Source organism: Equus asinus, chromosome 20, assembly GCF_041296235.1.
Source record: "Equus asinus isolate D_3611 breed Donkey chromosome 20, EquAss-T2T_v2, whole genome shotgun sequence".
In the NCBI taxonomy this organism is placed as follows: Eukaryota; Metazoa; Chordata; class Mammalia; order Perissodactyla; family Equidae; genus Equus; species Equus asinus.
In genome coordinates, this window is record NC_091809.1 from 26,661,875 (window position 1) to 26,679,583 (window position 17,709).

Consider the following 17,709-nt stretch of genomic DNA (forward strand, 5'->3'; position numbering starts at 1 on the left):
CATGGAGACCACCCGGGCAGAGCTCGGCGGGAGCGGGGGCTCCTGGGGCCAGAGCGGCCACCTGCTCCAGGCCACACGGCCGCCCGCCCGGGTCAGGCAGATAGTCAGGCCCAGTCACCAAAAGATACGAGCCACGGCAAGGGGTGGGGGAGAGGGGGGAACAGAAAGAGAAAGCAAGAAACAGAGGAGTGACAGAAAAATGGGGAGAATGACAGAAAACGGGGAGAGCGACAGAAAATAGAATCACAGAAAATAGGGAGAACGACAGAAAACGGGGAGAACAGGAAAGGAGTCAAAAGAGAGAGTGAGCCACAGAAAGAAGCAGGGAGGGAGGAGAGGACAAGCAGGGAGGGGGGCAGGGAGGAGCGGGGAGGGGAGGAGGGAGGAGCGGGGAGGAGCAGGGAGGGAAGGAGGGAGGAGCTGGGAGGGAGGAGTGAGGAGGACCAGGGAGGGGGGCAAGGAGGAGTGAGGAGCAGGGAACGTCCCTCCGGTGGGTGGTCCTGGCCGGGGGGCACAGGCGGCTCCAGGGTGTCAGGCCGCTGACCCCGCAGGGGCTGCCCGGAGAGCCGGCCACGTCCTTGCCACCCTGTGCAGCGTCTTAGACGCCTGTTTGTGAAGAAATCGCGCCCCCTGGGTAGGAAGGCTGTGTTTTGCTCCTATCTCCCCTTCCCTGGGTGCCAGTGGGGTGGGACCCCCGCTCAGGGGCCGGAGCGTCGGGTGGCTCCACGGCCGCGGGCCCAGTGCTGCTCTGAGGAGCCTTCAGCTCTGCGTCCCACGTTTGCCCGCGTTTGCCCATCATTGCTGCGTTAGGCCGCAGAGCGTCTCTGAGGACACGGACAACTTCCCGACTCCCTGATGGCCTCCTCCTCCTAACGCTCACCCGCTCGATGACTTTAGAAAAGCAGGAGAGCGCGGGGAGAAGGGGGAGAGGGCGGGGACCGGCCCCGCAGGACGCCTTCCCCGCCCTGCCATGGGCACCGGCCGCCTCCGACCAGGCCCGGCCAGGGGTTTCCGCCCCTGCAGGTCCACACAGCGAGGGCTCCTGCTACCTTCTCTCCCAGGGCCCAGAGCCAGGGCTGTGCAGCCCTCGGGCCTCTTGGAGTGGCCGGCCACAGCTTGGGCACCATCCTGGAGTGACAACTGAACCCTAGGGCACCATCCTGGCATGGCTGCCCAGCTCTTGGGTGCCATTTTGGAGTGGCAGCCCACAACTTGGGTGCCATGTTGGCATGACTACTGAGCCCCTGGGCAACATCTTGGAATGACAAAGTGAACCCTAGGGCACCATCCTGGCAAGGCTGCCCAGCTCTTGGGCATCATCTTAAAATGGCAGCTCAGCCCTCGGGTGCCATTTTGGAATGACCACCCACAACTTGGGTGCCATTCTGGCATGGCTGCTCAGCCTTTGGGCATCATCTTGGAATGGCTGCTCAACCCTTGGGTGCCATTTTGCAATGGCCATCCACAACTTGGCTGACACCTTGGAGTGGTTACTAAGACTTTAGGTGCCATCTTGGAATGACTATTGAACCCTAGAGCACCATCTTAGAATACCTGTCCAGCCCTTGGGTGCCATTTTGGAATGGCTGCCCAGCCCTTGGGTGTCATCTTGGAATGACTAGCCAGAACTTAGGCACCATCAGGCATGGCTGCCCAGCCCTTGGGTGCCATCTTGAGATGACTGCTTGGCCCTTGGGCATCATTTTGGAGTGGCCGCCCACAATTTGGGCCCCATCTTGGAGCTGCATGATGACGTGGCCTTTCAGAGGGCAGTGTCCCCAGACTGCAGGGACAAGGGGGACACACAAAGGGTGTCACCAGGTCTACAACCACGGGGCACGGGGGGGAGGAGATCCGAATCCTCATGCACATTCGTTCCCTGATTGTCTTTTTAGGGGCTCCCCAAAGAGACAGCGGGTGGGGCTGCAGGGCGGCAGGGAGATGAGATGTCAGGGCCGGTCTAGTCTACAAGCAGCACAGCAGAGGCAGCAGCGGCCGTGAGGAGCACAGGGTCGCTGCCCATTGCTCCTCCCAGCCTGTGCAACAGCCAGCGAAGCTCCGCCTGGTGCATGCGGCACCCACAGTCCCCCGAGCGCACGCCGCCCACCCGCACCCCGAGGACATGGCCCGGCCCAGGGGCGCCGTGGGCTGGGCGGCCGGAGACACTTACGTGAAGGCGAAGGCCACCAGCGCCCCACTGACCACGATGAAGTCGAGGATGTTCCAGAGGTCACGGAAGTAGGCGCCCTGGTGCAGGACGAGCCCCAGGTCGATCATCTACGGGGAGCAGAGGCGGCGCTCAGGGCGCTCGGCCGCCCGGGGGCAGCACCACCTTCCGCGCGGAGGAGGCGGCGCCGGGGGCGCAGGGACCAGAGGCCGAGCTCCGGGGACGAGGGGCGCCGCGCCCGCCGCGGAAAAGCTGTTCCGACTCGCTGGCCCTTAGGTCCGAACCTGGGTTGACCCCGCCCCCCAAAACTCCACGCTGGGGCCTCCGCGGACCGGCTGCCTCTGCCTTCCAGACCTTCCAGGAACCCATCCGCTTCTTGGCATCCTGCTACGGCCCCATCGTCGCCGCCCCGACCAGTGACCAGTCAGCCGCCCGCCCCCCAACCGCTGCCCCACCCAAGCCTGCCCGTCCCCTCCTCAAGCCTGCCTGTCCCCCCATTCCTCCCCCTCCCTTCCCCTCCCTCCCCTCCGTCCCCCTCCGTCCCCCTCCCTCCTCCTCCCGCCCCCTCCCTCCTCCTCCCTCCCCCAGCCTGCCCGTCCCCCCTTCCCCCGCCCCTCCTCAAGCCTGCCGGCCCTCCCTCTCCCTCCCCCCCTCCTCCTCCCTCTCCCTCCCCCCTCCTCCTCCCTCCCCCAACTTGCCCGCCCCCTCCTCCACCGGCCCCTCCCCACCGCCCCCAGCCCCTCCCCAGCCTTCCCTCCCCCAGCCACCAGAGGGCGCCGTGAGCACTCCTCCTCTGCCCAGAACCCGCTGTGGCTCCCACCTCACTGGGGGTGAAAGGCAGAGTTCTCCCGTGGTCCCCAAGGCCCTGCATGGCCTGTCCCTGTGACCTCGCTGCCCTCCTCCTCCCCAGGCTCCTAGCTCACTCCTTCCAGCCACACGGGCCTGCCTGTTGCCCCTCAGGCACCCCAAGCATTTCTAATCCCGGGGGGTGAGCCTCCTGCGCCAGGGTGGCATTCTCAAGGGTGCAGAACGCCCTGGAGCCCCGGCACTCACCTTGATCACCATCTCAAAGGTGAAGACGCCCGTAAAAACATAGTCAAAATATCGCAGCACCTGCAGGGAGAGAAATACAACGGGGTGGCAGATCGCCCGGCTTGCTCTAGCGGAGCCCCCGTGAGCCAGGCGATGGGCCGGCTAGGGAGCTCGGCTCCAGGAAAGTCCCCAAGGAGCAGAGTCCGCACCTGGAGGAGGAAACACGGCAGCCCTGTCTGTACGGTGGGGCAGGGTGTGCACTGCACAAGGGCCCCTCCCGCCCTGACTCCCAGGGCAGATTCGCATGTTGTGAATGAAACTGCCCAGCAGATGGTGGCAAAGTCCTAACAGAATCGTTAGGCTGTTTACTGACAACCCCAAGGGCGCCTGTTAATTGACTTTTCTTTTAACGCCCAAAGCCCTGCACAGACGAGCGGTGGCCCCGGGAGCTCAGGCAGGACTTGCCCCTGGTGCTGGCGGGCCCGAGCCCAGGGCCCGGGTGAGAAGCAGTGTCCCCACAGCGCTAGCTGACATGACCGGCCCTCCGGCCACACGGGGCTGCCCTGCGCCACCCCAGGCCCCAGGGGTCCCTGTCCACAGCCCGCTGGGCGCGGTGACCGGCCTGCGGTGGGCGCGAGGCGGGCAGGGCTCTGCCAGAGTCGTCGAAGCAGGGCTGGTGGTCACTGAGCATGGCCGCCAGGGCGCGTCCCTCCCCCGCCAGGACCCTCCGTGGCTGCCGCCTGGCTCGAGGGGGACACTCGAGTCCACCCCAGGGTGCTGCTGGCTCTGCCCGGTCACCTCCTGGCCTCGCCTCACCTCTCTGCCCCCTGCTCACTCCACTTCTGCCGCCCGATGTTCTCCCCCAGGGCCTTTGCACAAGCCGTTCCCTCTGCCTGGAATGCTCTTCCCCACTCCCACCTGATTCCCTCTCTCTCCTCCTTTACGGCTCAGCTCAAACATCACCTTCCCAGCGAGGCCTTCCCTGACCACCAGTTAACCATCCCCCTTCCGGGAGCTGCTGGTCCTCCTTACCCGGTTTAGCCGCGCCCCCACCCCGGCATTTCTTATTTCCTGACGAATTATTTGTCACAGTTTCTTTTTTTTGGTGAGAAGGATTGGCCCTGAGCTAACATCTGTTGCCAATCCTCCTCTTTTTCTCTTCTTCCCAAACACCCCCACTACATAGCTGTATACTCTAGTTGTGGGTCCTTCTAGTTGTGGCATGTGGGACGCCACCTCAGCGTGGCCCAATGAGCGGTGCCATGTCTGCACTTAGGATCTGAACCGGTGAAACCCTGGACCACTGCAGTGGAACGCGAACTCAACCAGTTGGCCCTGGGCCGGCCCCTTGCTGTAGTTTCTAATCGCCTCATCGTCCCCTCCCCACCCGAGTGTCGGCCCCTCCAGGGCAGGGGCATCTGTCCCTGTGGCGTCTCCAGCTCACAGTCCAGGACCAGGCATACAGCAGGCGCTCAACAAACGCCTGCTGGATGGATGCGCCAGCGGCTGGGGCTGTGCTGGGTCCTGCGGGCACCGTGTGACCCGTGTGCTCCCAACGCACATTCCTGTTCCGCGTGGTGCCCGAAGAGCCAGCAGGGACCCGAGCGGCCAGGACGGCGGGCTTCCTGGGTCGGGTGGTCGGTGTGGGTGGGGCCGGAAGGATCTGAGGGGCAGAGGGACCCGGTGCTCCCCGGGCGTCCTTGCTGGGCTCTGTGCCTGGCGCCCGGCAGGATGACTGAGGTCAGATGCGGGAGGTGCAGGGCGCGCGCGGGGCCGGTTCTGGAGCCGGTCGGGCAGCGGGAAGAAACCAAAAGAATGTTGGACGGAACCTTCTGTCCCTGCAAAGGGCCGTTTCCTGAGACTCGTGGCTCTGCGGAGGCTCGTCCCGCTTCTCGCGAGGAGGTCCTGCTCCCCTCCTCCAGGCGGGCCGACGACAGAGCCGCCAGCGCCAGGTGTCACGGGGCAGCGGTGTCCACAAACGGCCCTCCGGGGGCACGTGGGGTCGGGGGTCGGGGGGCGACAGCATCCTGAGCTGGAGACGGTGCCAACGCTCGGCCACAGGCGCAGGGAGAAGTGAGCCCGGCCCCGCGGATGCTGCACAGCATTGCGAAAGCGCGACAGCCCGGGGGCCACAGCGCCACCTCACGGGACACATGGCGGCCGCGGGCGGAGGGAGCCTGTCTGTTCCGTGTGGGAAGCGGGCGACAGAGACGACTGCAGCGCTGAAGGCCTCGGGGGCAGGAGGGGCCGGAGAAGCCAGGCAGGGCCTGGGCCTTCGGGGCCGGAAGCTCCCTGGGGGCCCCGCGCCCTGCGACCCGCATCACACAGCCCAGGTGTCTGCGGCCTGGCCACCGTTGGGGACCCTGCGCCAGAGGGGGAGAACCGGGGAGCCTCGACTCCCTGGATCCGGGGACCCCCGCGTCCCGCGCGTCTCTGAGGCCTAAGACATGGGGCGGGTCCTGGGCACCAGCTGTGGCACAGGCCACCGTGTGCGTCACAGGGGACGGCTTCAAGGGGACGTTTCCACCGCGACATGGTATGGAGGGCCGGGGGACCCTAAGGATGCTCCCCAGCGGCTCCCAGCCCCCAGGCCCCTGGAGTCCGGCCGGTCTCCCCGTGCGGTGCTGCATCCTGGTCCCTGCCTCCAGCCCCAGCGGCCGGGCCAGGCCAGAACCCAGCACACCCTTGTCCGTCACTACCTCGGTTTCCCCCAAGCACGGGCACACACACACTCCTGTTTGGTGGGGCTCAAGGGGCCCATGCACACAGTAGGCGCTCAATAAACAGCAACGGTGGAGGGAAGCAGCAGGGGCTCTGGGGGAGGCAGATCCCGCCTAGATCACTCAGCCCATGAGCCTCAGTTTCCCCACCTGTCAAAGGGGAGGGCTGCACGCTAAGCTCCTGGGGTGAGCCTGTTCCCAGCCAGCGTCGCACCGGGCGGGCGACACAGGACCATGCGGAGGCTGGATGCTCAGGCGGCGTCTCTGGGCCAGGACAAGCCTTTCTTGCAAAGCTTTGTGTAAACAGTGGAAGCCGCCAGCGGCTCACGAGCGCCCAGAGCACGCCATGCCTGAGCGCCACCCCCTGCCTGCCCCTCCCGGGGTTCCAGCCATTTCTTCCCTCCAGGGCAGGCCCCGTCCTCCAGGGCTGCCCACCCTCCAGGACCGCCTGCCCCCAGGAACCTGGCGGCACCCAGGCTGCCCCATCCCCGCGCCGCTCCGGCTCCGAGCTCCGGCTGGGCGCTGGCGGGCGGGACTCACGTTGTTCCGGGGGGCGTTGGGCTGCACGGGGTCCTCAGCCGCCAGGGCAATGCTGCTCATGGCAATGACCATGAGAATGCACATCTCGAAGTAGCGCAGATTCAGGATGTAATGGCACAGGCGGCGAAGGCTGTGGGGACAGGAAGCGTGCAGAGGTCCACTCAGACCATGGGCTCCAGGCCCTCCTTTTCTAAGCTCCTTATGTCACCTGCCCCGAGATCTCTAACTGCCCAGGCCCCACACCCAACAGACTCTCAAGCTCCTGCGTCTGGGGTTCTCTGCGTCGGGGAGCCCCAAGAAGGCGGGGGGGGGGGAAGTTCAGCTAGGGGACACGGTCACACGCCCTGTTTATCAGCTCCTATCACTCCCGCACGACCTTCTTGGAACATCTGGATTCCCAGGGAGAGTTGAAGAAATATTATTCTTGATTCCGTAGGAGACAAAAAGGCTTTTCACGCATAGAAGGTTCTACGGTCAAACAAAATCTGGAAACTCTGAGTTAAGTTGATCTCTTTCTTTCTTTCTTTTCAATGAGTTGAGTGACCTTATGCCCTCTGTGTCTCCCTGAAACGGCCGTAACCACAGTGCCCACCTCCCAGGGACGTGAAGATCCAGACTCAATCTATGCCTGGCACAGGGTAGGGGCTCTGAAAAGCTGAAACGATGCATTGCATGCCTTATCAGAGCCTTTACGGTGCTAATGGGATAATACTCAAGTACTTAGCCTTTCAAGTGGAGTTAATAATAGTAAATATGTGATATGGCAGCAGGGCTGGTGTGTAAGAACAGAGATGCTGGAATCCGTCTGCCTGAGCTCTCCCACTTGGTTGCTGTGTGACCTTGGGCAGGTGACTTCCCCTCTCTGGGCCTCCAATTCTTCATCAGATGGGAATAAGCATAATATCAACCCCTTAGGGTTATTATAAGAATTTTAAAAAATGTGTAAAACAATCAGAACGGTGCCTGGCCCTAAGTCCCATGTAGGTGTTTTTGTAGTAAAATAGATAAACAGTCAAGCAGATAAAAAGTAAACAAGAAGTGAGTCCGTGAGAGGCAGATCACAGAGAGCAGTGTCCCCTGCCATGTGTGGGACACGAGTCTTCTCTGTCGAGAAGCATTTTGAGGACCAGGGTTTCAAGAAACGCCCTTTGGAAAAATGCAATCTTAAAACAACCTCTGAGCTGCCGTGACATACATGCAATACGTTTCTTCCCTAAATAATCCATCCTCCTCAAGGATGCCCAAGTCAGAGCACCATGGGACTCAGAGACCATCTCCCCAGAATCCAAACCTTGTGGAGCAGACGTTAGGAGCAGAGCTCAGGGACCAGGGCTGCCACATACAGTTGTCCAGGTTGTGCACTGCACAAGGCAGCCATTTCTAAGGGGCACCTCTCACGTCACAGACAGTGTAGATTTGGGGACATTTTATGACAATGATTTCTAGCTGATGGCAGGAAGGGGCCTCTTTCCAACACAATCGCTATTTTATGACAAATTTCTCTCTCATATGATGTAAGAAAAAGGCATCGTTTTTTAATTTGCCCAAAGGTCCCCCCAGCCCGACTCCCACTGCCCCGTGGAGCCGTGGCCACACTCACGGGTTGGTGGTGGAGAGGATGAACATGGAGCTGTAGGGGGGCATGGGCTTCGGGCCGTCCTCCCCAGGGTCGTCCTCCTCCTCCTTCTTCTCCTCCTCCTTTTTTGGCAGTGGGTCTGGGTTGGCGTTTTTGTTCACTGTTGGGACGAGAACCAACACAGGGCTCCCTGCACAGCTCCCCAGGGGCCTCGGGCTCCTGCGCCTGCCCGGAGGAGGCAGGGGGCCGCTGACACTCACACAGCACCTGCTGTGCGCCAGGCACCACCGTGTGCATTCAACCCCCACACGACCCCATGACACTGGGACTTCGTGACCCCCATTTCACAGAGGAGGAAACTGAGGCACAGAGAGGTGAGGCGACTTACTTAAGGTCACACAGCTGGGAAGGGCCAGAGCTGGGATTTGAAGCCTGGCAGCCGGCCCCAGAGCACCTGCTCCGACCACTGGACGGCCCGAGCGTGGCAGGCCTCAGTGGCTGTGGACAGAGCACGGGCCCTGCAGCCTTGCCACACAGCGTGTCGTGAGCAGGCCCAGCCCCCGAGCCTCAGTTTCCCCATCTGCACAATGGGCACCATGGCGAGATCCGCCCCGTGGATGGTGGCGACCACTGAGCCAACACGCGAGGGGCGACCTCAGCACCGAGCGGACGTGGGTGCCGGGCCCGCCTCGTCTCAGCAGAGAACAAGCTCAGGGCATCGCCAGCTCCTCGGTCCTCACCTGTGGGGGCAGAGACCGCCGGCCCTGAGGGCGGGACCCCCGTCCGCCCCGTCCCAGGCCGCTGCAGACCGCGGTGCGGGCGTGACAGCACCCGGATTTCAGTGCGAAGAGAAGAACGTGAAAGAGCTCGTCGATAAATTTGAAAATACTGATTGCAGGTTGACGTGGAAACATTTTGGAGATAAATAACTTTTCCAGTTAAATATAATTTATTAAAGCTCATTTCACCTATTTCCTTTTTCTTTTTAATTTTAAAATTTTCTTTTGCTGAGGAAGACTGTCGCTGAGCTAACATCTGTGCCCGTCCTCCTCTACTTTGTACGTGGGACGCGGCCACAGCCTGGCCTGATGTGCGGTGTGCAGGTCCGCAACGGGGATCCAAACTCGCGAACCCTGGGCCGCCGGTGGAGCACGAACTTAACCACTCGGCCACCGGGCCGCCTGCTTTCTTATTTTTCAGTTCCTCCTCTCCCTCCCTCCCTGCCTTTCAATATGATGCTAGAAAGTTTAAAGTCACACACGGGCCCGTGTCACATTCTCCTGGAACAGCCAAGTCTGGAGGATCGTGTGACCCCCACATTCCCGCCCCAGGGGTGCCCTGCTTCTCAGGGGTGGCGTCCTGGCCGCCCTGGGGGACCTTCGGACGCAGGAGGCCACCGAGCTCCCTGCCAGGCGCCGTGCGCATCCATCCCAGCCGGGCCTCCAGCAGCCCCGGGGACAGGAGCCATCATACCCACCGTCCCCAAGGAGAAACTGAGGCCGGGAGGCGGGGGCTCACCTTGCACGACGGTGTGGCTGAGGGGCGGCGGGCAGGCGGGCGGGATGTCCACGGCCGTGTGGTCGGGCCTCCTGGCAGTCTTGGCTGAGTTGCTCTGGGTGCTGCTGGGGTTGGTGACGATAAGGCTGTTCTCGGGGGTTCTGGGGGGGCCGGGGTTGCACGGCGTCCCCGGGTTGTTGGGCGCCCGGCGGCTGGCGGTGTTCTGCGGGGTGGCGGCTGCGACGCCGGGCTCCGTGCTGTTCCCCATCTTGGCGGGGCTCGGGGGCGGCCCGGCGGGGCCCAGGCTGGCGTGGGGACCGGCCGCCTCGGCGGTGGCCAGCTTGTTGTTCTTCATGTTGTCGATGTCCTCGGCCAGCGGCGGATCCGGGCGGCCCAGGTCCTGCTGGATGGGCCGGGTGGTCGACAGGTTGGGGCCCGGCACCGGGACTCCCGGGCCCTGGTTCTCTCTGCAGCGGGCGGGCCAACGAGAAAGAACCGGGACGCAGTTAGAACAGTGACCCCTCGCGGGTCCTGCCCAAGGTCCCAGCATCCGAGGGGCCGCACGTGAGCCTAACAGAAAACCGCGGCAGAAACCACAACGGCCAAGGCTTCTCCGTGCCAGACCCCCGGGCGCCACTCCCGGCGCCTGACTCGTCACAGCCCCCATCGTCAGCCCTGAGAGGGACGCGACCAGCCCCACTTCACAGACAAGAAAACCGAAGCTCAGAGAGGTGAAGCCTCCTACCCGAGGCTGCACAGCAGGTAACTGAACAGGAGAATTTCTCCCGGGGATGCGAGGGTGGTGGGCAAAGCACTCCAGGCAGAGGGAACAGCTGGTGCAAAGGCCCTGAGGTGGGGCCGAGTGGGCCGAGGTGCGGCTGGAGGTGGGAAGCGGGGAGATGATGTGGTGGGGGGGGATTTGGTGCCTCAATTAGCCAAGTCACTCAGCGTGTACTGGGAGGGGAAACAGCTCAGGACCTCGCCCAGCTGTTACCTCCACAGCCACTGGGGCAGCAGCCCCCTGAGGAAGGGCCCCTGTGTCCCTTGTCACGGCCGTGGTTCCAGTGCCCGGGACAGGGCCCCACACCCGGCAGGCGCTCGGCCGCGTCTCGTCAAATGATGAATGGATGCCCCGTTTTTCAGATGGGACACTGAGGCTGGGGGGGAGTCCCACCGGCCCAGCCTCCCCCGCCTGTCGCTCACCCCCGGCTGCCAGCGACCCCAGAGCCTGAGCCCTTGCCGCCAGTCTGTCCTCAGCAGCCCCAGCCTGCTGTCCGCCTTCACACGGCCCTCCCGGCCCCCGACGCTCCCAGGGCTCCCATCCCCGCGACCCCGGGCGCAGCCCCGCACGCAGTCTGTTTCCTGGAAACACCAGGAGGCCCGCGGGTGGCGGTGTTGGCGGCTTGTCTGCAGAGGGTCCGGTGGTCCGGAACTGCCCCCTGGCTCTTGGTAGAGGCGACCCCAGTTCTGCAGCCTGGCCCCGCGCAGCTCTCCCAGCAGCCGGCTCACTGAGCACCCACTGTGCGCCGGGCCGAGCCCCCAGCTCATCCGACCTACAGGACGCCCAGGGCAAGCGGGCGCCGCTTGACAGAGGAGGAAGCTGAGCTCAGAGACGGGAGGGGCCTTGCCCGAGGCCACACAGCCAGCTGGTGGCAGAAGCTGCCGGGAGCCCGACAGCACGGCTCCTGCGTCGTCCGGCCCGCTAACCCCAGCGACAGCGCCCCCCCGTGGAGCAGTTCAGGATCCCCCGACGCTCAGCTGGCAGCTGGGGGTGCACGGGTCCTAGGCACTCACGGCCACGGCCACCGGGCGAGCCACTCGGTCCATGGCAGCTCGCGATGCTCCCTCTGTGAACCACTGCACGAGGCTGGGATGGCGGCCACTCCCGGAGGAGGAGGAACTGGGCCGAGAGGCCGAGCTGCAGGATGGGGTCTTGCAGGCTGTGCCGCCCCCGCTCACTCGAGACCAGAGCCACCGCAGGAGGCAAAGCCACGGCTGGGCCTGCGCCGCCTGCCTGGTGTCGTTCTGCACTTTAACCCATAGAGGCCGTGGTGTGGTCAGTGAGCAGAAGACACGAGGCATTTGTTTCCACTCTCGTCGCTCTGAGGCCACACAGGAGCCGGGTGGCCGGGCGCGTACCTTGTCCCAGTCGATTGAGCGTCATGGCTGACACCCTGGGGCACAGGCTGAGCCGGGTCTGAGTCTCCGCAACGCCACTTCCCTGCTGTGTGGCCCCCTGCAGTTGGACTAACCTCTCTGAGCCTCAGGTCCCTCATCTGAAAGGGGGGATAAGCACAGACCTTCCGTCCAACCTGGAGACTAAGCGTAGCTCCTGGAGCGGACGCTTCTCACCAGAAGGCGGCCCAGCAGCCTCGTCAAGTGGCGCTGAGGGATAGACGTGTGCACAAGCTGACGGCTCGAGGGTCACTCCCGGGCCATGAAACCGAGTGGAATTCGCGCCAGGGGACTTAGAACTTGCTTGGGACCAGTGCCCCCGTGCAGCGTCCCCTCCTGGAACAGAACTGTCCGTCCCGGGCCTGCCCGCCGCTGTATTCTGGAAGATGATCTGTTTTCTCGTCTCGGGGTCCAGAGAAGGACAGGAATTCTGCCCCCCAACGGATCACAGCCAGGGCCCCCCGCCACCCGACTGAGATGGGAGTTCTGAGCCGACGCCCTTGTTGCTTTTGGAGATGCTGTGATGGCGCCAGGGTCTTCTGGACCCGGGAGGGATGTGACGTTGGGGAGGCGTCCGAGGGACGGCCGTGCGGGCCCCTCCGTCTTGCACGGAGCGTTGACAAGTTCAGCCTGTGGGGGCCTCGCGCCGGCCTCAGGGATCTCCTTTCTGTGTCTCCAGGGAGCAAAGGGGCAGCTGAGCTCGGGGTCGGGCCCCTCCCCTGCCCCCCTGGGCATCTGCCATCGTCTGCACTGCACGGGCGGCTGCGTCCCCCCGCCAAGGGCTGGGACGCCTCGCCCAGGGCACACTCGGGCCCCCAGGTCCAGGGGGGCCGGTCCTGCTTCCTCATGCTCCCCGGCCCCAAGGCCCTGCACGTCCTGACTCATTCAGTCCCCACCACAGCTGCCGTCAGAGGCCCGTTTACAGAGGAGGAAGCTGAGGGCCAGAGAGGGAGAGCCATTTGCTCAGTGTTAACCAGCTGGGAGAGGGCCGAGCTGCTCTCTGGTCCTAGAGATCTCAGGCTACCACTGAGCAAAGCAAATGGGGCGATGGGTGACTTGGGGTGCCCGTAGTGGGGTGCCGAGGAGACTGGCCGAGGCCTGCGGGGGCTGAAGGACCAGGGTGTTAAAGGATGAGGCGTCCCCTCCCCACGCAGAACAAACTGTGAGGCCCAGCAGTCCAGCACGTCCCTCCTTCTCCTTTTGGGGAGTGCGTCGTCACGGCGACGGGAGCAGGTGGAAGTAGGATGCCAAGAGACATTGGCTCTGGGGTGGCGAGGGCCCGGCTGTGGGGAGCAGAGGACGCCCTGTGACCCTCAGATCTTCACGGGAGTCCAGGAGGGCTCGTCCTCACTGCGGTGGCCCCGGGTGCCCCCGGGCTCAGTGTGGGGCGTGGGGATCCGGGGCCAGCGGTTCCGACGACGTGAAGCAGAATGGGCTTTGGTCCCGGCTCCCTGCGCTGAGCCTGTGAGAGCTGCAGGGACCAGAGAGGGAGAGACGCCCGCAGAGGCGGGAAGGAGGATGGACGACGGCCAGGTAGCGACCATGCCGGGGCCCGACGCGCTGCAGGAGCGACGCACAGCGGGGCCGGCGGACACAGAGCGGAGCGGCTGTCAGTCTATTATCTTCCCAAATAAAGTTTTATCTTCGCCGTTCGTACTTATTTATTTTTTTAAAGCAGATGAATGGCTTGTCTTGCGTTTTTCTCTAAAAGAGACTGAATCTTCATGAAGTTTTATTTCCAACAAGCGTCAGGATGTTTTATCAGCCACACGCACACGTTCTCTCGGCGGGGGCCTCCTGGGCAAGGCAGGGGCCCGACAGGCCAAGCGTGTGGGTGGCTGCAGAGAGGGGGACAGGGGCCAGCTGGGGGATGGCCAGTGGCTGGCTGCTCGTGGGGAAATCCCTTCCCCTCTCTGGGCCTCAGTTTCCCCATCTGTAAAAAGGAGTCGGAAGGAGCAAGCCAAAGGCTGTGCATCCGCAGCTGGTTTTCTGTGTCTATGGATGAGAGTCTTACTCATACTGACAATAATAACGACGACAGCCCACACGTCCAGGGCCCAGGGGAAGCACGCCAGCACCGGGGACGGCTAACACCCAGCAGGCACCGGGGACGGCTAACACCCAGCAGGCACTGGTGATAAGAAGGGGCCGTTTAAACACTCACACCTGGCTCACCCAGGTGTGTGCTGTTCTCACCCCCACTTTACAGATGAGGAAATGGAAGCCCAGAGAGGGGAGGTGAAGTGCTGCAAGTCACACAGCAGGAGGGGGCCTCGGCTCCCGGGCTCTTGCCCCTCACGACCGCACTGCCGTTCCGTCCCTGTCACGCTGCCTCCTTCAGCCGTAGGAGAAGATACAGTAACAAGGTGAATAATAACATAATCTCAGGAGATAACAATAACGGCAAGGGTGCACCACTGGTTCTTAATCACGGAATCCTGTGCTACACACTTTATTCCCCTAAGATCCTTTCAGCGGTCCCTCCATTGCCCTGAGAGGACTGAGGGCCCTGCTGACCCATCCCTGTCCCTTCCATTTCTTTGCCACTCTCTCTTCACCCTTCAAACGGGCCTCCTTCTGGCCCACCTCAGGGCCTTTGCACATGCTCTTCTTAGCCTAGAACACTCTCCTCCCTTCTCGGATTGCTCCTGTTGGAAGCCTGCTCCGGGGCCCTAGGCTGGGCACAGTTTCTTGATCCTATTTCTCAGAGGCCCCAGGTCACCCATCCACAGCATGCCTGTCACCTGCAGCTACTTGATCGAACCCACAGCACCAGCTTAGACTACAGCAGGTGCTTAGGCAACACTGACGGAATGAGTGAATAAACCCGCCAGAGGAGACTCTGGAGTAGGAATGACCCAGCACAATGGTTCTCAGGGGCTGCTGGGAGCCAGGAAGACCTAAGATGGGAGGATCGGAGGCCACCGTGGGCATTCGGGAAAGGCGAGGCAGGGCCCCAGTCTCGGCACGTGCAGAGCGGCCGCTCGGGAGGAACTGCCCTTTCTCCTTCACGCCCTTCTTGGGTCCCTCTCACAGGGACCTGGACCTCTAATTTTCACGTGACTGTGCCTTACACACGAGCACAGAGCGCTTTTGCGTGTTTTAAACAGACACCACGTCTTCCAGAAATGCAGCTCCTGGGCAATCGAAGCGAGGCTGGCGGCACGTCACCAAGAGGTGTTCCGTTCCCTCTTCGGGACTCTCCACACTGCCGGCAGCCCCCTCACGTCGTGTGACGGCCACACAGGCTGACCCAGCGGGTCCGCACCTGCCGCCCTCACGGTGGGTTTGCTACAGGCGCCCGCAGCAGAGATACCACGCCCTGACCCCAGGCTGTCACACTCAAAGTGTGGTCCCCGGACCAGACTGGCCCCACCGGGGAAACGCAGGCTCGGGCCGCCCGAGACCCAGTGCCTGAGAGCCGGCATTTCAACCCGCGCCCTGGGGGTCCATGAGCGCACAGTTTTGAGAACACACGTCATAAAACAGAACGACCGACACACATCATTGGAAGGCCAGCATGATGCCCTGGTGGTGATGGAGAAGACAGCCGAGAGGACAGGAGTGACAAAGGTACAGTGCCTACTCCAGCAGGCGAGTTATGGGTTCCCATGTGGGGCATCACAGAGGACCTTCCGAGGGGCCTTACAAGACAGTCACGAAGAAGACGGTGCCATCTCCAGCTGGGTGAGGCGCTGGCCTCCAAGACGCCCGGAGGCCTGGAGCCCTGCTCTGCGTGGGTGCTGAGAGCCCAGAGCGGCTCTTCCCGGCCCTCAGGGCAGCATCGGGTAAAAAGATGTGGACGCAACCACTGAAAACGGTCTAAATTTACCAGGCACTTGCCACATGCCAGCTGCTCTTCCAGGCTCTGCAAGGGGTTACCCCATTTAATTCCAGCATCGACCCCTTGGACCCCACTATCCCCACGCTACAGGCGGACAGCACGGAGGCCCCGAGACGCGCAGGCACCTGCCCCGGGTCGCAGTGCACGAGGGGGCCACCGGCTGCCCAAGACGGCCGGGTTCAAGGCCACTTATTGGTCGTGTGGCCTGCGGCCAGCGGCTTCCCCCCTCAGTTGCCGCGTCTGTGAAGTGGGGCTGCGCCCAGGGCCGGGGACCCCCGCGTGCGTCGCCCAGGGGCTGCCCCGTCCCGTGAGGGGTCGCGCGCACCTACCTGCGCCGCCGGTGCCGGCGCTCCCGGTCCTCCCTGCGCGCGTCCGCGTTGTGGGCCGCGGGGCCGTGCCGGTGCCGCCGCCTGCGCTCGCCGCCCTCGGGGCCCTCGCCGTCCGCCTCGCCGCCCCGGGCTGGCCGGCTGCCCTCGCGGTGCCGGGCCCTGCGCTCCGCCTTGTCCTCCGCGCCCTCGTCGGCGCGCCGGTGCGCGCGGTGCCTGCGGGGCTCGCCGTCGGCGCCGGTGCGCGGGGACCCCCCGCGGCTGTCGCGGCTGCCGCCTGGCCGGGGCGCACGGCGGCGGGGGGCGTCCCCGGGCCCGCCGCGCTCCGCTTCTCCCTCCCAGGCCGCCGGCGGCTCCGGGCCGCCCTCGCGCGCGCACGGGTCCGACTCGCGGCCGTAGGGCCCCTGGCGGCTGGGCTCGGGCTCGGGGCCGCCCGTCCAGGCCCGGCGCGCGTCCGGGGCCCCGGGGACGCCGGCGTCCCGCGCGCGCTCGTGCGGCCGCGGCTTGCGCAGGAGGTCGTCGGCGCGCTGGGGGCCCGGGCGCGGCTCCCCCGCCGGCTCGGCCGCCCGGCTCTTGTTGGTGTTGTTGTTGCGGTTCTCCTGCGGGTCCACCACCAGCGGCCGGTCCAGGTGCGTCTTCATGTCCGGCCGCAGGTGCCGCGCGTAGGCCGCCTTCCAGCGCTCGTCCGGGTCCATCTCGCTGTACAGGGCCTCTCGGCTGGCCAGCAGGTTCTGCTTCCTCATCTCGCTCGTCCGCTGCTCCCACACCGACTTGGCGGGCTTCTGGTTCTTCTGCTGCTCCTTCCTGCAAGGGGGGCGCAGGGGTGAGGGCTCTGAGGGGTCCTGGGGCCAGCCGGGGCCGCTTGGCTGGTGGGGGGGCGTGGCCCAGTGATGCCTTAGCCTAGGTGGGCATCCCGACCCAGATGGGTGTCTCCGCCCAGGTGGGCATCCCAACCCAGATGGGTGTCTCCGCCCAGGTGGGCGTCCCAGCCGGGTGGGCATCCCTGCCCAGGTGAGCGTCCCAGCCCAGGTGGGCATCCCAACCCAGATGGGTGTCTTGCCCAGTTGTGTGTCCCAGCCCAGGTGGGTATCTCCGCCCAGGTGATCGTCCCGGCCCAGGTGAGCATCCCGGCCCAGATGGGTGTCTCCACCCAGGTGGGCATCCCGACCCAGATGGGTGTCTCTGCCCAGGTGGGTGTCCCGGCCCAGGTGAGCATTCCCGCCCAGGTAGGCATCTCCGTCCAGGTGAGCGTCCCGGCCCAGGTGGGTGTCCCAGCCCAGGTGAGCATCCCCGCCCAGTAGGCATCTCCACCCACGTGGTCGCCCCGGCCCAGATGGGTGTCTCTGCCCAGGTGGGCATCTTGGCCTGGTTGGGCATCTCTGCGCTACAAGGCGTCTTTACTATGTGAAAAACCCGACCTGACTGGACACCTTGACCTTACAAGTGTGTCGGTCCAGGTGGGTCTCTTGGCCCGGCTGGGCGTTTTGGTCTGCTGGGGCGGGGGGGGTCTCAGCCCAGGTGGGCGTCCCTGTCCTTCTCTCCACTCTTCTTGGTACACGTGCTGCCAGGCGAGCACTGTCCATCCTCGTGGAATTGAGCACGTGAGCCCCTGGGGTGGTCTTGATGGTCAACGTGTTTTAACCTCTGAGACGGCCAATCATACTGGACGCTGACCTGGAGCCGGCTCAGGACGCCCCTGTGGTGCCTGCGGGACCCTTTTGCTCTGCATCATGGGAGCTCTGGGGGCCCAGGAAGAGCCAGGGTGGGCGCCTGGGAGCCTGGGGGCGGTGCGTGTTTACCCGCCGGGGCAAAGCAGCCGGGGGTGTGCGGAC

General features: G+C 64.2%; 1 protein-coding gene across 5 annotated transcripts in view; it reads right to left on the reverse strand.

The window, feature by feature from the left end:
• CACNA1A (calcium voltage-gated channel subunit alpha1 A) overlaps positions 1 to 17,709 on the reverse strand; it is a 195,647-nt gene that overhangs the window by 55,936 nt on the left and 122,002 nt on the right. For all 5 annotated transcript variants that reach the window (XM_070492187.1, XM_070492186.1, XM_070492188.1 and 2 more), the window contains exons 19-24: positions 15,881 to 16,681; positions 9,554 to 9,999; positions 8,060 to 8,195; positions 6,460 to 6,589; positions 3,221 to 3,280; positions 2,171 to 2,277 (exon numbers count right to left, since the gene is read on the reverse strand). In XM_070492187.1, the coding sequence (XP_070348288.1) occupies positions 2,171 to 2,277; positions 3,221 to 3,280; positions 6,460 to 6,589; positions 8,060 to 8,195; positions 9,554 to 9,999; positions 15,881 to 16,681 (1,680 nt within the window). The remainder of the gene's footprint in view (positions 1 to 2,170; positions 2,278 to 3,220; positions 3,281 to 6,459; positions 6,590 to 8,059; positions 8,196 to 9,553; positions 10,000 to 15,880; positions 16,682 to 17,709) is intronic.